This window comes from Panthera leo, chromosome A1, assembly GCF_018350215.1.
Source record: "Panthera leo isolate Ple1 chromosome A1, P.leo_Ple1_pat1.1, whole genome shotgun sequence".
NCBI lineage: Eukaryota > Metazoa > Chordata > Mammalia > Carnivora > Felidae > Panthera > Panthera leo.
The window spans coordinates 171,463,897-171,485,372 of NC_056679.1; the positions used below are offsets into that span (position 1 = coordinate 171,463,897).

At 39.7% G+C, this 21,476-nt stretch overlaps 1 protein-coding gene across 2 annotated transcripts in view; it reads right to left on the bottom strand.

Moving 5' to 3' along the window:
• EPB41L4A (erythrocyte membrane protein band 4.1 like 4A) overlaps positions 1 to 21,476 on the bottom strand; it is a 253,070-nt gene that overhangs the window by 58,547 nt on the left and 173,047 nt on the right. For both annotated transcript variants that reach the window (XM_042945193.1, XM_042945184.1), the window contains exons 11-13: positions 17,962 to 18,053; positions 16,482 to 16,559; positions 11,195 to 11,316 (exon numbers count right to left, since the gene is read on the bottom strand). In XM_042945193.1, coding sequence (XP_042801127.1) covers positions 11,195 to 11,316; positions 16,482 to 16,559; positions 17,962 to 18,053 — 292 coding nt within the window. The remainder of the gene's footprint in view (positions 1 to 11,194; positions 11,317 to 16,481; positions 16,560 to 17,961; positions 18,054 to 21,476) is intronic.

The following is a 21,476-nucleotide window of genomic DNA, read 5'->3' on the forward strand; positions in this document are numbered from 1 at the left end:
CTCTGTGCTGACAGCATGGAGGGCCTGCTTAGGTTTCTCTCTGTCTCACTCTGTTCCTCCCCTGCTTGCAGGGGTGTGTGTGTGCTCCACCTGCCTCTCTCAAAAATGAATAAATACCCTTAAAAAAATAAAAAATAAAAATAAAAAATAAAGTCTTCCTGTACTCTCTTCACCACCAGGAGCTGCATACCTCAGCGTGAAATCTACTGCCCTAATCTAGCCAGCCTTCAAAATCCACTTCCTTCACAATAACATCATAGATTTTACCCTCAGCCATAAGCAAATTATCCTAGTGGGCACTTGAACTTTTTCAGAGTGCCACTCTGTGACACTTGATACATCCTGCCCACACGTAAGTACATCTTTTACCTCCCTAGCCTGACAAAATGGCTAAGTCTACAAGAGTGGAAGTCCACTTATGTCTCAGCTCTGCCAGTTTACCCATGGTGTGATCTTGGACAAGTTAGTAAATCCCTCTGGGCCTCAGGTTTCTCAACAATAAAATAGAGATATCACCAACTACTTATATAGTGGATATGAAGATTAGATAATTTTTAAAAAAGTGCTTGGGATGCCTGGCTGGTTCAGCTGGTGGAGCATGAGACTCTTGATCTCTGGGGTCATGAGTTCAGGTTCCACATTGGGCATGGAGTCTCAAGATGAAAAATTTAAATAATAATAATAATAATAATAATAATAATAATAAAGATGAAACAAAGAGAAAGTGCTCAACACAGTGCTTGGCTTTGAATAAGTGTGACATAACTGCTTTATTATTTTTATATGACTAAGTTCCCCCTAAATCAGGGGCCAGGTTTTATTCCTTTCTCTATGCTCCACAGAAAAGAGTCTCCACTGAATGTTTTTTCCAACACCTAACCAAGCAATTCAATTCTCAGAGGACAATGACTGGGTAGCCTGCAATTTAACTCAATTCTCATGCTATCAACCTGGAGATACTGTCAGATCCCACATGTTAAGGGCTGAATCCCTCAAGATTGCCTCCTCATCAGATTAATTTGCTAGAGGGGTTCTCAGAACTCAGAGAAACAGTTTACTTACGAGATCACCAGTTCATTATAAAAACTCAAAAATGGCCAAATGGAAGACATGCACAAGACAAAGTATGAGAAAGGGGCTCTGAGCAACACTCACTGCATCTCCACGAATTCACCAACCCCTCAGAATCCCATCCTTTGGGGTTTTATGGAGACTTTAGTACATAGGCACAATTGATGAAGTTGTTGGCTATCAATGATTGAACTCAATCTCCAACACCTCTTTCCTCTCCAGAGGTCAGGGGCTGGGGCTGAAAATCCCAACTCTTTAATTATGGCTGGCTCCCCTTGTACCCAGCCCCCATCCTTAGGGACTTTCCAAAAGTGACCTCACCAGTAGGTTCAAAAGGGCTTGCTATGAATAACAAAAGATGTTCCTTCACCTCTACTGCTCTTATCATATAGGAAATTCCAATGGTTTTAGGAGCTCTGTGCCAGAAATGGGAATAAACACCAAATACATATTTCTTATTATAAATCACAGTATCACAGGTCTTATGTCAAAGAGGTGCTCAATAAATTCTTGATGAAGGAAAAGGGAATGGGAAACTAAGTATCATTTATGGTAACTCACTAGAGCTATGATATTTAATACACCATAGGCCTTTAGTTTTGCTTGCTTTTCTAATTTGGGTAGCTATGCGTGGAATGCTAAACTTAACTCATGGGAAGAGTGGAAATATTAACATTTTAGAGAAAATCTAACCAGACTTGCCATATATTAAATCTTTTACAGAATGAAAATAAACATCAGCTTCAAGGCAGAATAAAAAAGAGTGCCAACTAAGGAAAAGAGCCATGAACATACACCTGACTATATGATCTACGTGATGTGCCTTGCACTTAAGGCTGTTACTGCCTCTTCCCCTCTTTGCTGGGCAAAATGTCCCAAAGAACTTAGAAGCAGACTGACTTGCTGCTTCTTTATAAATTAGCAGAATGTACTGTCTTCTCAAGAATATCTGTAGATTTAAAGAAGTAAGGAAATCATGCAATAGTAGGAAAAACCAGGGATGTATATTTTCAAACAATTCAAGGAGTTTCACCTTCTTTATTTTCCATTTACTTTCCAAATATATGCTCTAAGGTACCAAACACATAGATTCAAACACTGCTCTTACAATCTGTGTGACCTTGAGTAAGTAATTATTGTTTCTGAGCTTCGGTTTCCTCATGAGTAAAATGAGAATATCACCCACCTTCCTCATGGGATTACCAAAGAAGTAATGTTATCCACTGTTAAGGTGCAAGGAAACCAGACCAAATTAGGGATTCAACTTAAAGGACACCGCAGGACATCACAAAGTGGAATTCATGGCTCCTGTGTCCTACCCCCATTCTCCTCTCAAAGCTGCACGGTCCTTTGGTGTTTCTCAGCGACTCTATTCTTTCCCTGCAAACCCACTTCTTTGTTCATGGGTGTGCCTGGCACCTGGGCTGTAACAGTAGCCCCAAAAGTGGTGGCTCTCCACAGCTGACTCATCTTCTGGGCTCTGATTCCAGCTTCTCAGGAGAAGGAAACCGGGTGGTTTCCTCAGGTGCCCCATTCTCACCCCTGGAGAGAGGGGAGGGGCAAGACCATTGTTACAGAGGGATTTCCTGTCACCCCTCAGGACACTTGGTTCCAAGATCCACATAGCGCATTGTTCAAAGTGCCAAACAGGACACCTGCTCCAGGAAAGGTGGTTCCTTTTTGCCTGCCTCCCCTGCTTTCCCTACACCAACCAAAATAATCCTGAACTCCAGGAACTAATGCCAACCATTTTTCACACCGATACCAATAAGTAAGGAGAGCAGATTACAGAAATCAATCCCAGATTTCTCAAAGTCTGAAGAAGATGCTGACAGAGAAATCACTGTGAATTCTGAATCTGGTAGTAAAACAAAGCTGTGAAATCCTCAGATGTTGTCTGCCTAAGAAATCTATCTCAAAACCATCTTAAACAGTTGACAGACACCCTTGAACCTCCATCTGTGTAGAAAGATGGGTGAAAAAGCAGAAAAATTTACCTAAATGGTTTGTAAAGTCAAGGCAGAGCCTTAGGAGCTGTGACCACAAACAACTGCGAAGGTGGAACCAATTCACACTAACTTCTACAAGAAGTAGGTTCACTAAAGGACTAGTCTTTGGTTATATTCAGAAGTCAAAGGCAGAGACAAAGCCATGCAAAAACCTGTCCAGAAAGGCCTCTATTTGTACCTAGTAAGATAACACTTTTTTTTCTTTTCAAATATTTATTTAAATTCTAGTTAGCTCACATACAGTGCAATATTGGCTTCAAGAATACAATTCAGTGATTCATCACTTACACAAAACACCCAGTGCCCATCATAGCAAGTGCCCCCTTTAATACCCAGCACCTATCTATCCCATCCCCCACCCTCTTCCCTTCATCAACTCTCAGTTTATTCTCTTTGAGTCTCTTATGGTTTGTTTCCCTCTCTCCCTTTTTGACATCCTCCCATATATTCATCTGTTTTGTTTTTTAAATTCCACAAATGAGTGAAATCATATGATATTTATCTTTCTCTAACTTATATCACTTAGCATAATACACTCTAGCTCCATCCACATTATTGCAGGTGGTAAGATTCCATTCTTTTTGATGGCTGAGTAATATTCCAGCGTGTGTGTGTGTGTGTGTGTGTGTGTGTGTGTGTGTCTACACACACACACACACACACACCACATCTTCTTCATCCATTCATCAGTCAATGGACATTTGGACTCTCTCCATAGTTTGGCTATGGTTGACAATGCTGCCATAAATATCAGGGTGCATGTATTCCTTTGAATCTATATTTTCGCATCCTTTGTGTAAAAACCTAGTAGTGCAATTGCTGGATCATAGGGTAGTTCTATTTTGAACTTTCTGAGGAACCTCCATACTGTTCTCCAGAATGGCTGCACCAGTTTATATTCCCACCAACAGAAGATAGCACTAATTTCTAACCATGAGTTAACCAAAGAGGTAAAATCCAGATTCATCTGGTCAATTCAGACTAAAAGAACATCTTAAAAAGCTGTATTACTGAATTGCTTATTGCAATTAATTTCATTCAGGAATAGGAATTTCATTTGAACTTAAGTTTTATAATTTTTTTTAATGTTTATTTTATTTTTGACAGAGAGAGAGAGAGAGAGAGAGAGAGACAGAGCATGAGCGGGGGAGGGGCAGAGAGAGAAGGAGACACAGAATCTGAAGCAGGCTCCAGGCTCTGAGCTGTCAGCACAGAGCCCGAAATGGGGCTCGAACTCACAGACCACGAGATCATGACCTGAGCTGAAGTCAGACGCTCAAATGACTGAGCCACCCAGACACCCCTGAACTTAAGTTTTAAAGAACCAGCTATACTTCTGTATATAAAAGTATACAAAAACATTGTATATTTCCAAGGAGAAAAATGTATTTTGTGATCTGGTAAGATATTTTCAACATCTTACAGGTTTCTGAAATAATGATTAAATTTAAAAACTACTCTAAAAAAGCTTTCCAAAATCTTTTCTCATATTTGGTCCTTTTAACACTATGACAGAGAAGCCAGAGAGAAGAAAGAATTTTAGGAAGAGGGATCTTTAGTGATTTTGTACCAGTTCCTTTATTTTGTAGATAATGAGATGAAAGATCAGAATATGGAATGATGGTTGTAGGTCACAGCCAAGTTAGACCAGGAATTCAAATTTACTCAAATTGGATACACTACACATTTTTTTTTTCCTCCCACTGTACCACATGACTTCCCAATGCAGCTGTTTCAATAATCAGTTAAGAGATAATCTAAGACTCAGCAGGAATTCTTCCAGTCCAGGTGAAAAAGAAGCAGGAATCACAGATCTGGATCATTATCTCAGTATATCAATCAGCTAATTCTTATTTGTTACCTTGAAGAATGAATGTCACAATCACACACTCTCTAAAACAAAGTTAACACTGTTAAATTTTCAGGAAATCATCTCCAAAACCAGCCACATAACACTCCTGGTCAGAATGCCTTGTTCTAATTCCCTTGTATGAGAATTGATACTAATTTCTTCCCTTCCTGTCTTCTGCTGACCCTCACAGGATAAGCAAACACTCCACGATTCCCATCAGGTGCACAGGAAGGTGCCACAGTCTTCTTCCAGACATTCCTCAGAGTGCCTAGTGATTCTCATCCAGATACCTCCAGGTTCCAGAACATGCGACACTCAGAAATCACTTCACCTCTTTGGGCCCGCGTTTCCTTATACACAACACAAAGTGACTGTCTTACACCTCATCTCATCCAACGACTCCAGGCCCTCCTATGAGCTCTCCTCCTCTGAAACCAAGTATGCTCTCAGTTAGTGACCTACTCTATTCTATTAAAATGAATGTGTCTTATGGTCCTTGCCTTAAAGATTTGGGTTGTATCTGTTACAACACAGTAGACATTCCTAACATTTGAATTTTGTATGATCAGTCTTGTACTGTTCTGTTACTTTTCCCATAAATTATGATGCATGTTTCCTAGCATAGGAATCAGTGTCTTCCTCTAAGCTTTTCAAAACTCTATTAGAAACGTGAATGTGCAAATGTGTTTATTCAAAAATAAATTTAAAACAAATAACAAAAACAAAACAAAACAAAAAAAAAAACCAGCAACAAAAACCTTTTAAAATACATTGCTGATTGCCACAGCCCAGTTGGGCTTCTGCTGATGTCATGTCTCACACAATGTGCTAATCAAAGGAAGTACTTAATAAATGATTATTACTTTCTTGACATTACTATTTCTCAACAGCCCAGAGCTATATACTGTATCAATGAACTTGTACTTCACTATGTTAAAGCATTTCTCCATCTGTCCTGCTCTGGGGTGCACCCACGTCAGGTCACCAATAGATGCTGGTCAGCTACCCATGTGTTAATCTTATGCTGCAGGGGCCAGAGCTGTGCAGCACCCACCGTCCCCTGGTGTTGGCCAACTGACCTACTAAGAACAAAGTGCTTGTGCTGGGAGTCATGGAGTGTTGAATCCAATTTAGTGATGCTCACAGGGGATGCTGGAGCAACCCGCAGTGAACTCCAGGGACAGGTGGGTTCATACCAGCTGTCAATCAGAGGTTCCAAAGAGGCAGCCCTCCGTGTCACATCTGGCTCTCAGGAAGGTTCCAATTTAGCACACAAAAGACTATCTTTAAAATGAAATTGCCACTATTCAAAATTCTGGGAAGTTTACATAAATATCCACATATTATGCTTCCCTTAAAACACTGGAAGCTTGGCAACTCTGGGTCCACTCCCCTGCACAGAAACAAGTGGCTTGGCCTGAGCAGTAGCTGTCTGCTTGCAGACTAGCACAAACCAACCTCGTTCAAAAGTCATTTTCATCACCCCCAGGCATTGTGTTTGCAGCGTTTCCCACAGATGCTGAGTGAGAATGCCAAAATGTCACCGGATCTTGCTTTTCAGTCGTCTGAAGGCTACACTGCAACTATTTATTTCTCTGTTCGTCAGTGTGGTGCCGTTAAGAACCTAAAATGCCGTATCAGACAATCACAGCATTGTTTATCCATTGCAAATGGATATGTTTCTTCACCCAGTACTTTTCTTACAGCTAATTATGAGTTATAGCCAGATATTGTCTGTACTGCCTACCTATAGCCGATTCTCTTCTGACAGGAACCCACCTATGTGGGTTGCCAAGACCTTGTCAGAGAAAGGGCTGTATAAATATGCACTTTTCCTTCCTGACCTCTCGCCTCCTGCTTTACCCCCAAGCTCCCTCTGAGGCCATGCAGATCTGCAGGAATGCTCTGGCTCCCTGCCCTGGCGCTGAGCTCCTGGGGTGGAGCAGCAGGCAGGCTGGGTGCAGGGCTCTTGACTCCGGAATGCACTTCCTCATAGAGGTGCCAAGGCCTAATCTTGGCGGATTCTAAACACAATGGCTTTTTAGCTACCAGGGCATTTATTATTTGTGACTGAGAGGTGGGAAAAAAAGTGTTTTAAATCTCCAGACAACCAAGATGCAAGTTAAGGGGAGAAATCACTGAGTTTGTCTGAAGTATTTTAACTTAAATAAAAGAATGTCTTCTATAGTAACGAATCATGCACCATCAATTAATGTTATAAACTAACAAAAAATGAAAACCTCCTACCACAATTAGTTTTTTTTATTATTATTATTATATGTAAGTGTTAAACGAGGTGAGAATCTATGCCAATAACTCCTGAAACTATAGTTCTCTAAAATTTTGTTTTAGGGAGAATATCAGCAGAATTTAATCTATGAAAATTAATAGCTGGCCTGTTTAGAGTAGAAAGAGAAAATCTATCTTTTATTTAAACCATACTCCAGGCACGCCTGGCTGGCTCAGTCAGTAGAGCATCTGGCTCTTGATTTCAGAATCATGAGTTCAAGCCCCAGGTTGGATGTAGATATCACTCAAATAAATAAAACTTTTAAACAAATAAATAAACCATAACTCCTTTTTGTCAAATACAGTACAATCTAATCAATCTCTTCTACATCTCAAAATCAGTTTTCTGTTGATCAAAATTTAACGGTCAAAATTTGTAAATGAAAATTTAAGTAACTGTGGCGTCGTAATTTAGTAAAGTAATATTTTTATTCCCGTTTGGTCAGTAAAAAGTAATTTTAAAAAAGACAAGACCTATTGTTCCTTTCCGGCCCAGCCACCCATGAATGGGCCTCAGGAATAGGGAGCTTCCGAGGGAGAGGGTGCTCTGAGCAAGGTGGGGGTGTGGGAAGAAAAAGTAACAGTCTGGAGAAACTGCCTGCGATGGTGGGGAAGGGGACAGAGGCCAGAGGGCTACAGCGACCTGACCTAGTGACCTGCAGGCACTCTCTGAAGCATCCCCTCCCCCAGGCAGCAGAAACTTCACGGAGGACTGCCAGTGAGGTGCAGGCTTGACCCTAAGCACAGCAGGCTCTCAGGCACGCCAAGCCAAAGACCCCTCCCTCTCATACACACATCCCAGCCCAGCTTCGCACAGAACTGCCCACCTTCTTGGGGCCTGGCTGGAACAAGGAGCACAGCAGTGACTAATGTAGGTGAAGACAAGAGGACCCTCTTCAAATATTCTGCTCCAAGTCTGAACCCCACCATGACCTGAGAAATAGGGCATGGCTGAGACTGGGTCACCACCAGCTGGGTTCAGCTGAGGCTCCCAGTAAAGTACATTTGAATTAGAGGAAAGAGAAAATGGAAGATTTGAGAGAGCAAAAAAACATTAATCTCTGCCTCCACCACATTCTCCCCATGTGTGTGACAGCAACTGTGACACCTCATCATAGGCATTTGCGAAGTGATCCTTCCCTACCCAAGACAGTCACACAGTCAAAGGGAGGGTCCATCTCTGGATCCCAGAACACATCGCAGTTTTGTGGAATCCAGACTTGAAAAGTCAGACTAAAAGTAATTCAAAATCAAAGTGAAATGTGTACACAGCAAAGTCTGACTTAGTTTCTAAACACAGCATTGTTTAATCCTTTTTATGTTAAAAATGATGAAAATGAACCATTGTTTAAAATACATGTAATAAATTAGCATGGATGTTTAAAGCTATCACTCCATGGAGATTCACTTTAGTTATATTTATATCCTTCAAAATTTCAAGCAGCTTAAACCATCTAAGAACTAAAGATTGGTTGAATAAATTATATGTCTATCCATCTGTGTAACAGAAAATTATATAGATGCTAAAATGGTGCTAAGAACATTTAGAAACTTATTAAAACATATCCGTGACATATTATTAAATAAGAAAAGCAGATTGTAAAAGACTACTATATTGCTTTTGCAGAAAAGATATACAAACAACTAGAAAGCTACGTAATAAGTATTAACTATCAGGAGAATGGAATTGAATATGAAAGATTTTTTTTCTTTTGGAAGGAAAGGTTCTAAGTTTCTTAAGTTTTCTAAAACAAATGTGTATGCATGTATGTATTTTTAAGCAATCGCTACACCCAACGTGGGGCTTGAACTCAGGACGCTGAGATCAAGAGTCACATGCTCTACCAATTGAACGAGGCAGGCATTTATAATAATAAATGCATAATGTGCTGCATTTTAAAAAGGTCTCCCAGATGCTGAGAGGGTGTCCTTGAAAAGCCTGGGTGGTACATTAACCACACCCTCATCCCCTACCAAGAAAAGAGTGTGTTTTAATGCAACACAAGATGAATGAGGGGTGTGAAAGTCCAAAATCATCCCCTGGGGTTGTTCTCTGCATACACCAAGAGAAAAACAAAAATAAAACCAAAAACCTTTGTCCCTAAATTAATCAGCTTCAGTATTTGGGCTTCCAAGGAGAGCCATACACCCCCACATATACAAAAAGCGTCACAGAGGCAATTATCTTTGTAAGAGGATATGAGAAGAAAAGGAGCAAGGGAGCAGGTTTGTAAACAAAGCATGTATGATTCCCACGTCTTGAGTAGAATGCAATGGTGATTTGAAGCAAGACATGCTTTTGATAGTCTCAGTTGGTCTCACTCATTTCATGAGGTACAGCAATTCAGAAACAGCATAGGATTTGAAAGTTTGCTAATTGTACCACGTTGTATTTGATCCAAATGGAATTTCAGACTGCTCATATACAAAGATAAATAGAAATTATTAAGATAAAAATATTAAATATTACAGGTAAAATTTTTATCCTAAGTTACCTATTTATTATATAATCTTGGACAAATTTGTCCTTTTAAATCTTAGTTTCCTCATCAGCCAAACAGGGAAAACGATAATACTTCTGTGGCAAAGTAACCTATTGCAAAGTTAATTCATGTCTTATTTTGCCACTGCAGAACCAACAGAAAGAATTTAATTTCCTCCCAGCTCAGTGATGGGGGGAACCTACACTCAGATTTAATTGGGCTTCGAAAGAGTAAGTCAGGTGACACTCTCACACGGGGAGCAGTAGAGCAGAATACTTTCCTCAGAGGCTTGACATAAGGATTAAACGAAACAACAGATGTCACAATGCTATGTCAATTGTCATGCAATGCTCAGATAGAAATTACTGTTATTAAAAATTCCCCTCACTTGCCACAATATGGTAAAAACAAAAACCAGGAGATCTAGGCTCTTATTCCAGCCCCATACTTCTCTAGATGCTGGAACTATGTCTTCCTCATCTGTAAAATGGGAACATACTCTGTGCCTTGCCCTACCTCACAGGGCTATGGTGAGACTCAAGCTTAACAGTATGAGAAAAGTCCATGGAGCATGTTAGACAAGGGGGACCTATAGGTAAGACATAAACCAAACTCAGTAACGTCACTTTACAAAATAATTCTGTGAGTTCTGAGCATTGAACATGGATTAAAACTGATTAGGTGGGTTTATTACAGAAGTAGTCTTCATTTAAAACAAAAATTTGAATAACCCAGCTGTCCATCAAAAACAGAATGGACAAAAAGAATGTCATAACAGAATACTCACAGCAAGAAAAATGAATGCACTTTCGTATACATACAGCACTGATGGAAGCAAGACACAAACAATGTATGCCATGGTCATTCATATAAATTATGTTAAAAATAGGCAAAAATAAACTTGTTTGTTTGGGGAAGTCTGCACGGTATTGAAATTCTAACAAAAATTAAGGAAATAACTATCATAAAGTTAGATGGGGATTTTCTCTGGTTGGGAAGGGAGATGGTGAAGATATAAATAATTAGGCTAATAGGAAGGACTTTGGGATTACAGGCTATATTAAATTTTGTGTGTGTATGTGCAAGTATACATACATATGCATGTATGTACATTGTAAACACTTGTCTATACACATATTTCACAATAAAAAACCAACAATAAAAATCCAACTGAGTTCTGTATAGTTTAATTTATATCAATACTGTTACTTTTTTTTAAAGGACGTTTGGTAAGAGTTTCAGTTCCAATCTCAGATACATCAAACTAAGAAATTACTCAATTACTTATAGTAACTTACTATATATAAAACTTACTATTTTTAATTTGACCCTGAAGTTACTTACAGTAACTTCTAATTGCTTGGACAGTTTCAGGGTCAAATTAAAAATCCTACTTAACAATAAATGAAACTACATGGCCATAGTCACCACCTGAGCTTATCTTACACCACCACCCTAAAAGGAAATGCAAGGTTACATCAGTGACTCACCAGCTGGCTGTGTTTGTGCTATTCTCTTTGGGTAAGTCTTGCTTCGACTTCGTGCCACATTCTGATCTGGCCGAGGAAGTTGAATAGAAAGGTCTCGACTCATTTGCAATGCTGTCCTGCCACTTGGAAATGCAACATTTTGGTTAACACAGATAAAACCACACAGTCACAAAATTAAACCACGGCTCATTCACAATATCTACACAATATGCAAAGAAGAAAAACAACACAGAGTCACAGAGGCCCTAAGTATATAAGGGTTTTCAATTGATTCTCATTGCAATATTAACCAAGGCAGTAATATTAAATTCTAATATGAGAGTCTTAGGTTAGATAGAAGGACAATCTTTCAGAGGCAGAAATTTATTAAAGAGGTTAGGTTTAGATTTAAGTAGAATGAGCTAGAAATAGAGGATACTGATGGTCTTCCAGCTCTACAACTAAATAATAAATTACGTTGGGCTAAATTATACAATAGCAACGATTCTACATGAATCAACATGTCACTAGGTTGTACTTACACAGCAAGTTGTAAAGCATGCCCCACAGGATGGCTTGGTATGATTTTTCCCTGAACCCTGCTGTGGCACAACCATTTATTAATGCTCACCTCACCTGTGCCAGATCGAGTGCCCAGAAAGATTTAAAGTAAGCCAAAAGCCCACGCAAAGTGCTGCCTCTCTAAAGAGTCTGAGGATGCAAGGTGAGCTTTCCCTGGGAATGGACTAACCTTCACATAATTTTCCTGAGGATTGGTGTGATTTTGTTTGCTGGATTTCAGTGAACATTCATCTTACTGAAAAATTACTCCACAGCTGCTGAATCTGAGCCAGTGAATGACTCTGGCTTTCACACAGGAAAATATCATTTAGGTACAGGAAAAATGAATTTTTGTATGTCTAGTTTGATTCATCACAAAAAGAGCCCACGTATGGGAGGAAAAAGGCCATTTCATGGCCCCAAATCTTATTCCTCCTACATTTACAGGATAAATGGGAAAAAGAGATGAGACTTATATAAGCAAAATTTACCTCCTACACACTTCTGTGAAAGTTCCCCCTTCTTACTACCCCATCTACCTTTATTAGAAATAAAAGGATGCTTGAAACACTCATCAAAGTGGCTCCCGTCAGGCCAGCTAGGGACACCACTTGATATGAGCTACCATGGCAGGCTCCATCTGTGTGTGCCTCATGTTCAAGAGTTGATGGGAACCAGCATAGAGAATGGGAGAAAACCTGTGACAGGTTTTCTTTTACTTGAAATTTAACCTTTTTTTAAAGGTAGTACATAAGGTAGCACAAACAGCAACATCTCACTCCTAAAAGGCTAAAAAACAAAATTCCATATAAAGAGCAGAATTCCATTATTATAAATGGTTTGAAGCATAAAGATAAGAGCTACTTACAACAGACTCTGTTATCAGAAAGACTTGGATACTGTATACTTCATTGCAGAGGAAAAAATATTTGCCCTGAAAATACAACCCAGCATGTGGACCCACTGTGGCATTTTATAATGAGATTTTACTTTACCATTCAATTTTCCCTCATGGCTTCTCTCTCAGGAATAAAGGATAATGAGAAAATCATATTACAAGATTAATAAAACTAAGGTCCAGAAACATAAACTGATCTGCCACAGCCTACAGAGGACTTAGAATGAGCTTTCTGACCTCCAGCTGGTTGTTGTGACACGGCCTGGTGGCCTGGGAGAAAGGGAAGAACACTGAACCATTTGGTATGACATTACAAGCCCAGTTTGTTTAAATTTAAAAAAAAAATTTTTTTTTTAATGTTTATTTATTTTTGAGAGAGAGCGAGCACGTGAGCAAATGAGCAGGGAAGGAGCAGATAAAGAGGGAGACACAGAATTTGAAGTAGGCTCCAGGCTCTGAGCTGTGAGCACAGAGGCTGATGTGGGGCTCAAACCAATGAGCTGTGAGATGTTGACCCAAGCCAAAGTCGGATGCTTAACCAACTGAGCCACCCAGGTGCTCCACCAGCCCAGTTTAAAACACAGCTCTGCTCTAACTGTGTGGTCTTCAGCAGATTCTTTTTAAAATCTCTTGGAGCCTCATTTTCCTCATTTAAAATATGTATTTTTTTTAATGTTTATTTATTTTTGAGAGAGAGACAGAGCACAAGCAGGGGAGGGGCAGAGAGAGAGAGAGAGAGACACAGAATCCGAAGCAGGCTCCAGGCTCTGAGCTGTCAGCACAGGGCCTGATGTGGGGCTTGAACCCATGAACCGCAAGATCATGACTCTGAGCCAAAGTCAGATACTTAACTGACTGAGCCACCCAGGCGCCCCCCACACACACCAAAAAAATTAAAATATATTTCTAGTTGAGGTGCCTGGGTGGCTCAGTAGATTGAGAGTCCAACTCATGACTATAATAAAATTATATCATAATTTTATATATATACACACACACATACACACACACTTATTCAGAGTATTTCCTAGCGGAAATATTCTTGTACAGTATTCTTACTATTTCCTTGCAGCAGAAAGTACTTGATGAAGAGAGAGATTTACAGTGTAAAGTATAAGAGTTCCGATGCCTGTCTAGTGGCTCTCTGTAGTGACCAGAAAGAGCTTCTTCACCATAATCACCACTTCCCTGCCTCCGCACACGCTGGCGCACACACTCTTGTCCTTTGCGAGAAGTTTTTGAGGGGCTCAGAGAAAGAGATACCAGTGTATCACAAAGTACTTCATCAGTATCTATTTTAAATTATTGCTATGTGATAATAAAACAACAATAAAAGAACTAGACTGATTGCAGCTCTGTTTTCCCACAAATTTTGAACTTTTGAGACAACTGGCAGTCATGTATCACTAAAAATGTCAATTTTTTTCCTTCTTAGTAATTCATTTTTCTAAGAGATGTTGGAATCTTCTTGGAGTTCTGTAAGCCCCACGATGGAGGGAAGAGAGCAAAGACAAGAACTCTTCTTCCGTCCCACACACACCAGCAGAAATACAGACACACAAAGCAGGCAGACACCCACACTCACAAACCACAGCCACCTGTTCTGCTCTCCCTTATCCCCCATGCCCCAAAAGCCTGAAGGGTGAAGGAGGGGCTGCCTGTGTTTCCAGGGCTCTGCTTGTATCCCATGGGGCCTCCAGAAAGGAGTCTCAAGAAAGGAGTAGGCATATGATGTGTGTTAAAGGCTGGTTGTTTTTCCACTTTGACAATCAACAGTCCACGTGCTGGCAACCACCCAGCTGTCAGAGACCCACCTGGGCCTGAGCCTAGCTCTGGGCAGTGGGACGAAACGTCTTTCTTCCAGGGATGGGGTAATGTTAATGCTTCCTACATACAGACACGGAGATTTGGGTTTCATTACGACTTACTGGGGAGTTAATACCATCCACAAAATTAGAACAGATTTAGTGGAGCTTCCAATTCTGCAAAGGTTACCTTTAATTACTTTCTTGGAAGAAATGATATTTAATATGCAAAACCCAATAACTTTCTAATAATAATTCCCAGTAGCCACAACATTTGCATTTCAATAAATTTAAGAAATCAGGTATGGGTAAATTTGTGGAAACCAACTACAGCATATGTTAAACAGCATAATTACAATTTTAATAGCATGAACACTGACAGATGCTTTTTCACTAGCTTTACTTCAGTGACAAGAAGATAGATTTACACATTCTCTCTATAAACCTCAAAATGTTTTATGCCCCAACTAGAAAAACAGCCCAAATACTATCAGCTCTTCTCAATACAAAAGTAAATACTCTTTCCTTAACTACATCACTATCTAAGGAAGAACCTTGGTAACCTGAAGGTTAAATTTTTAGGTATCAATGAATATTTTCTTTTTTTTAATTAAAAAAAATTTTAAATGTTTCTTTTGAGGGGGGGGGGTGGAGAGGGGCACAGGGAGGGAAACACAGAATCCAAAGCAGGCTCCAGGCTCCAAGTTGTCAGCACAGAGCCCAACACAGGGCTCAAACCCATGAGTTGTGAGATCATGACCTGAGCCAAAGTCAGAAGCTTAACCGACTGAGCCACCCACGTGCCCTTCAATGAATATTTTCATTCAAATACCAAGAATATCTCTCTAATACAATAACAGTTAAGTCTTGGGCATCAAATGAGCAAATAACCCAAGTGAGTAATACATAATGGTAACGCACTGAGCATTCACTATTAATCACTCTTTTATTATCTCTGGTTTCAAATTCAGAACCAAAAACAAGTGGGTTGAAAAAGAGGAATTAAAATCTGGCATACCACTGTCCTGCCAACAATGACTTGGCTTTGTCTCCTAGGTAAGAATTTCATTTAGTGCCGTCTCCAGTGGAACTGAGAGAACAGTATCCCACTTCCAGAGTGGCATTTGGGCACCCTACTTGTTTTACAGGGCCTGGGACCTGCTTCACTGGAGCTCTCTAAAGGCAGAAGTAGTTAGATCCAATTCTCTATATCTCTGGGCACCCAATCCAATATCTTGCCTTGCATATCACAGGCTCTCCACTTAACAGACGAATTGAAACAAAACAGTTCTTTTTCACAACAAGAAGGTTCCCATTTTTAATGCTGGTATTAGAAAAAGACCCAATCAGGCTTTTCCTGTAACATGCTCAGGGTTTGCCTAATAGTCAAAGCAAGGGCTTTGGAGTTAGACTGCCAGGGAAGGGACCACTTTCCTGCTTCTTGGCTAGGTTACCTTGAAAAGTGACTTGTGTCTCTGAACTTTACTTTCCCCATATATTAAGGGGGATAATATTAAAAAGGCAGGAATTATTCAATGAAGCAATAAATAGAAAACATTTAGCACAATACATGGTACTTAGTAACTGCTCAGTAAAGTTTAGACATAATTGTAGCATTATACACTTAAGCTTTATGCTGTAGGAAACACGCTTTGATCCACAGTATAAAGTACACATTGTGTTACAACAGGTGATTGACTGAATGGTCCTGAGAACACCACTCAGCTACAATTCAGGATATCTACTTTGTCTCATAATCACATCATTAGAAATAAAGTGATAATTGTATCAAAATGAATTTCTGAAGATCATAAGCTGTACTACATTCTAAAAGTCCTAAACTTAACATAGCTAATACACATATTAAATAGGCTGTTTTTGTCAAGAAAGTTTTAATGAACTGTTACGCTTTTGAAATTCACTGGCAGAAAAATAAAAAAAAAAATTTAAATCATAAACTTTAGTGTGTGTGTGTATGTGGACAACTGAATTAAATATTTATTCACATGTATATACCCTTCCCCAAAGAAAAAATGCCATTTACCTATACCGGTGCTTATAACTCATGGATCCAAACTTGCTGAGTTTTCTTGACAATGAATTTGATTCATTTTCTGGCATTCTAATAAGTTTTTAAAAGAAAATTAGATAAGGATTCATAAATACAGGTACTTACACAACCCTTGAGCAAAAGCTATGTAGAAAATAGAGTGCAACATTGTTTCACAGCTAGTCGAAATATTTGAGTTATTGTACATATTGGCAGGAAATAATTACCAGTTATTTTAAGCTAATATTTGAAACACAACCATGCTCTAGGATTTTATGTATGTATGATATCAGAGTGTTCATAGTTTCGGCAAGCTATTATATAGATCATTGCCCTTTGGAAGCTTCAGCTGTGAATCAACTTACTTTCTCTACTTAAATTAAGAATAGTGTCACTATGTTGAAATATTCATGCCATGGCTTTCATGACAGATCTGATGTAGTGTTTTACTCCTCTTTATATTCCAGGACTTCCCATTCCAGGGTACCTTCAACAGACACCTTCCATGTGGAGCTCCCTGGCCCAGGCCCCATAGGACTACAGGCAATGTCTCAGGCTTGCTGGGCCACATCCCTCAACTAATATAAACCCTATAAAGGACATAGGTCATTTTATAAGAATACTTCTCCAACATCATGCTATTGGGGAGAAGTGCTCCATACTCCTTCCATCACATAGGAATAAGGGGAAGAATTAATCTAACTTTAAATTTAAAAAGCAAAACATAAAGCTTAATATATTACCTGCTAGGATTTGGTTTTATCTTTACACTAGAAGGATGTGAAAGAAAGTGTCACTATACTCCAATGGTCAACTCTCTACCCTCCTCTTACTTGACGTCCTGGGAGCATGCAGTGCAGTTGCTGGCTTCTTATTCAGCATGGCATTTTCCTCTATATTTTCCATTTTCCCATGCCATCTACTCTATTTTCCATTTTCCCATGCCGTCTTACGCTCCTTTGTTAGTTCTACTGCACTTTACATGCTGGGAGGGTCCTACGGCTCAGTCCTTGGCTTTCTGTTCTCTTTCTTCATTTTTTCCACTGATGACCTCATCCAGTCCCCTTTGCCTTAAATACCTAGTAAATTTACATGGCCAGCTTTGGTCTTTCCAATAAGCCCTGGACACCCAACTGCCTGCTCCACACCTCTACTTAGGTGACTAACAGGCATTTCAAATTTAGTATGTCCATAGAACATTTAATTTCCATCAATACCAAAGCTGAATTATATATATATATGTAAATGTCCTTGACCCTTTCTTATAGTAGGACCAAAGAAGAAGGTATCTGTGTGTGTGTGTGTGTGTGTGTGTGTGTATTAATATGATCCAGAAAATTAGGTGGCTGAAAAAAATTAATAGAAGAGAAACACTTCTAAATTTCTACTTATAGACAGAAAAGAACACTTGTTATAAAAACAAATGCAATTTTCACTTATTAGAACAATGCACAAAACTTTCACATTAACATACCTGAAAAATGTGTGATGTTCTACACTACACTTCCAAAGATGCTTGCAAGCCGTTTTACTTCGAGCTTCAAAAAAGAATGAGGTTTCATTGCACTGAGAGAAACAAAAAGAGAAACAGAATATGAATTACTGACCATACTAATCTTCAGATGACAGCCACCTTCCAGGTATCAAAAGTTTGGGTAGGCCCAAATTATTAACACATAAAACAAAAAATAATTACCTCTTGGTAACTATTTTTGGAGGGATGCCTTCAAACCACCTTCAATAATTAAAATTATGAAATTAAGTTCCACATAAATCGCAGTGCCGTCACCTTTATCACTTACTTCTTCATCACCCCAAGACCATGGATAAGCAGGGCCATGGCAAGGAAGTACTGCAAACTTTTCCATCATAAACGGGCACCCAAACCGGACCACACTGTGTGGAAATCAACTCCCAATAAAGAGGAGATGCCCATAAACCCAGTTATTAACTCTATTATTTTCAGGGATGTACATGCTACATTTAAAATGATGACTAAAGCATCTCAGGAGGGGCCAACGCAAGGAGCGACCCCCACAGCTGTGTCATCTAAGCAAACTGAATAATGTCTCTGAGCTTCCACATTCTGCATCTAGTTATTGGCTGAATTAAACTAAATGATATGACCTATGTAAAGTACATAATAGATATACATTAAATTTCAACTATCCAGTAGCTACCTACCTATATTTAACACATGAGAAATAAAGGCAATATTAGAGATCATTCTAATTGCGCAGAAGATATTATTTATTTTTTTAAGTGACTGAATAGGCAACAACGCAAGATATAATCTAAGTGCTAAAACAATGAACCACAAATTCTGTGAAGCTCTATAATTGTTTTGTTTGTTTGTTTTATCTAAAACTAAATTAGCATAGGGCGCCTGGGTGGCTCAGTCGGTTGAGCATCCCACTTCAGCTCAGGTCATGATTTCACAGTCTGTGGGTTCGGGCCCCGCATTGGGCTCTGTGCGGACAGCTCAGAGCCTGGAGCCTGCTTCAGATTCTGTGTCTCCCTCTTTCTCTGCCCCTCCCCCCACTCGTGCTCTGTCTCTCTCTCTCTCTCTCTCCCTCTCAAAAATAAATAAACGTTTAAAAAAAATTAAAACTAAATTAGCAAACTTAAGCCTCAAATGCAGAAATGCCCCTGGAATGAGGTTTCCATGAATTTATAAGCACAAAATTGTCAATGCAGATGAGTAATGGAAAAGGATCCTTCCCACCTTTTAATAAGGAAAGAACATTTATATGCATGAAATTTATTCCAAGTCCATCTGGAAGGAAGCTGCCCAGTTTAGAGGTTTATTTGTAAGATGAAAGGGTGTGATGAAAACAGAGCCAATATATGCATGTTACAGCAAGGCCGCCTATAATTCCAAAACCTTGTGAAGTGGAGGAAGGAACATAAGACAATTCCCAGGTTTCTGGCTTGGAGAATGCTAACTAATGAAATACAGCAAGTAGGAAAAAATTGGGCATTTGGATGGCAAGGGAAGAGATAGTAAGTTCAGGCTATTTTGATTTTGAGGTGCCTATGGAATGGGGAACTAAACATACCTAGTGGGCCAGGAGACATGCAGACACAGAGCTGAAGAGACAGGCCACACCTGCTGACACAAATGATTTCACCCAAGAGCATAAAAGAAATTGTTCCAGGAGAAAGAACGAAGTGGGTGAAGATAAAATCACAACCAGGATGCTGTGAAGAAGGAGTGCGGGGAGGGAGGGGGGTGTCAAAATGGAACAGGAGGCAACAGTGGCAGAGAGGCTAGAAGGAGAGCACAAGACTCAAGTGACCGGGAAAGGTCAAACAAGGTTTGAAAGGAGGGGACTGCATTTCATGGTGAGACATCTTCGGTGACTTTCATGAAAGGGGCAGGGATTACACAAGTAGAGATAAGGGAGCCAAGTCAATGGATTCAGAAAGGGCATTCCTCAAAAGCAAAAGAAATGGGGGAAGGGGGTGCCCAGGAAATCACATAAGATCCTTGCAGGCAGGGTGGGAAACCAAGCATCCTGTCGGGACATGGGAATGCTTAGAAGGGAAGGGTTTTCCCTTCTTCTTTTCTTTTCTCCATACATAATATACACACATGGTACAAATGCCAAAAGTTACCAAAATGGACACACACTGATAACTAAAATCTCACTCCCATCGTGTTCCCAATCCCCTTCCCCAGAGGCCACCACTATCAAGAGTTTCTTATAGTGTGGTGCCTGGGTGGCTCAGTCAGTTAAGCATCCAAATCTTGATTTCAGCTCAGGTCATGATCTCACGGTGGTGAGATTGAGCCCCATGCTGTGCTCTGTGCTGACAGCTCAGAGCCTGCTTGGGATTCTCTCTCCCTCAGTCTCTGCCCCTCCCCAGCTCATACCTCCCCCCCCCCCAAATAAATAAATAAACTTAAAAAAAAGCGTTTCTTATATAACCGTACGTGTTTTTAAGGTCACTGCATTATCCAAAAATATAATGCACAGGTCATTTATTTTAAAATAATTTGGCTTGTGATTGCATTGTATCAGGATAAATGATTAGGATAAAGTGAGTACAGGACATGTGGTCCTCTCCCCACCACCACCTTCCTCAGTATCTATACTCCACCTTCCTGTGCCTTCCAACAATGAAAGCTCTACATGTGCCAGGACATACTAGACATTATCACTGACAAGAAATGGTGGCTGGTGAGGACCACTTTGTGACACTAATACTTGAACATTTTAGCAAGAGCATCCACAAATCAGGTGGTATTTACAAACCAAAAAACAAATTTTCAATAAGTTACTTAATTACATATAATCCAAATTTACAGAAACAGAGGAGAAACAAAAAAGCATTCTATCTTAAAAATATAGTAAATCCCGGGGTGCCTGCATGGCTCAGTTGGTTAAGCGTCTGACTTCGGCTCAGGTCATGATCTCCCGGTTTGTGGGTTCGAGCCCCACATTGGGCTCTGTGCTGAAAGCTCAGAGCCTGCTTCAGATTCTGTGTCTCCCTCTCTTTCTGCCCTTCCCCCATTTGTGCTCTCTCTCTCTCTCTCAAAAATAAATAAAAACGTTTAAAAAAATATATAAACAAATTAAGTCCCCTCAAACTTTTCTTAGATTGGTTTTCATTCTATTCCTCACGTTAACATCTATATTCTTTTTCTTTTCAAATAGAGATCCAGTCACGGGATATGTAATAATTTTTTTTTAACCACCATCACTTAATGAAAGGAGAAAACATATTTAAGATCCGACCAGAATTGGGTTTTCTCAAGTTTCCTTGGGTACAAATACACTAAAGGAACAAAAGAGGTTCCCACAGGCCTCCTAATTACTTCTGTCCTGTGCAAATGACAAGTATGAACTCATTTTCCATTTGTACGGGGCTGTAACACCAGCTGCCTGGTTTTTATCCCACTGTCAGCAGAATAATCCAAATACTAAAAGGAGTGTTAACATAACTAAAAAAGAAACCAGGAATTCTGAATAAATTCCGTGCGTT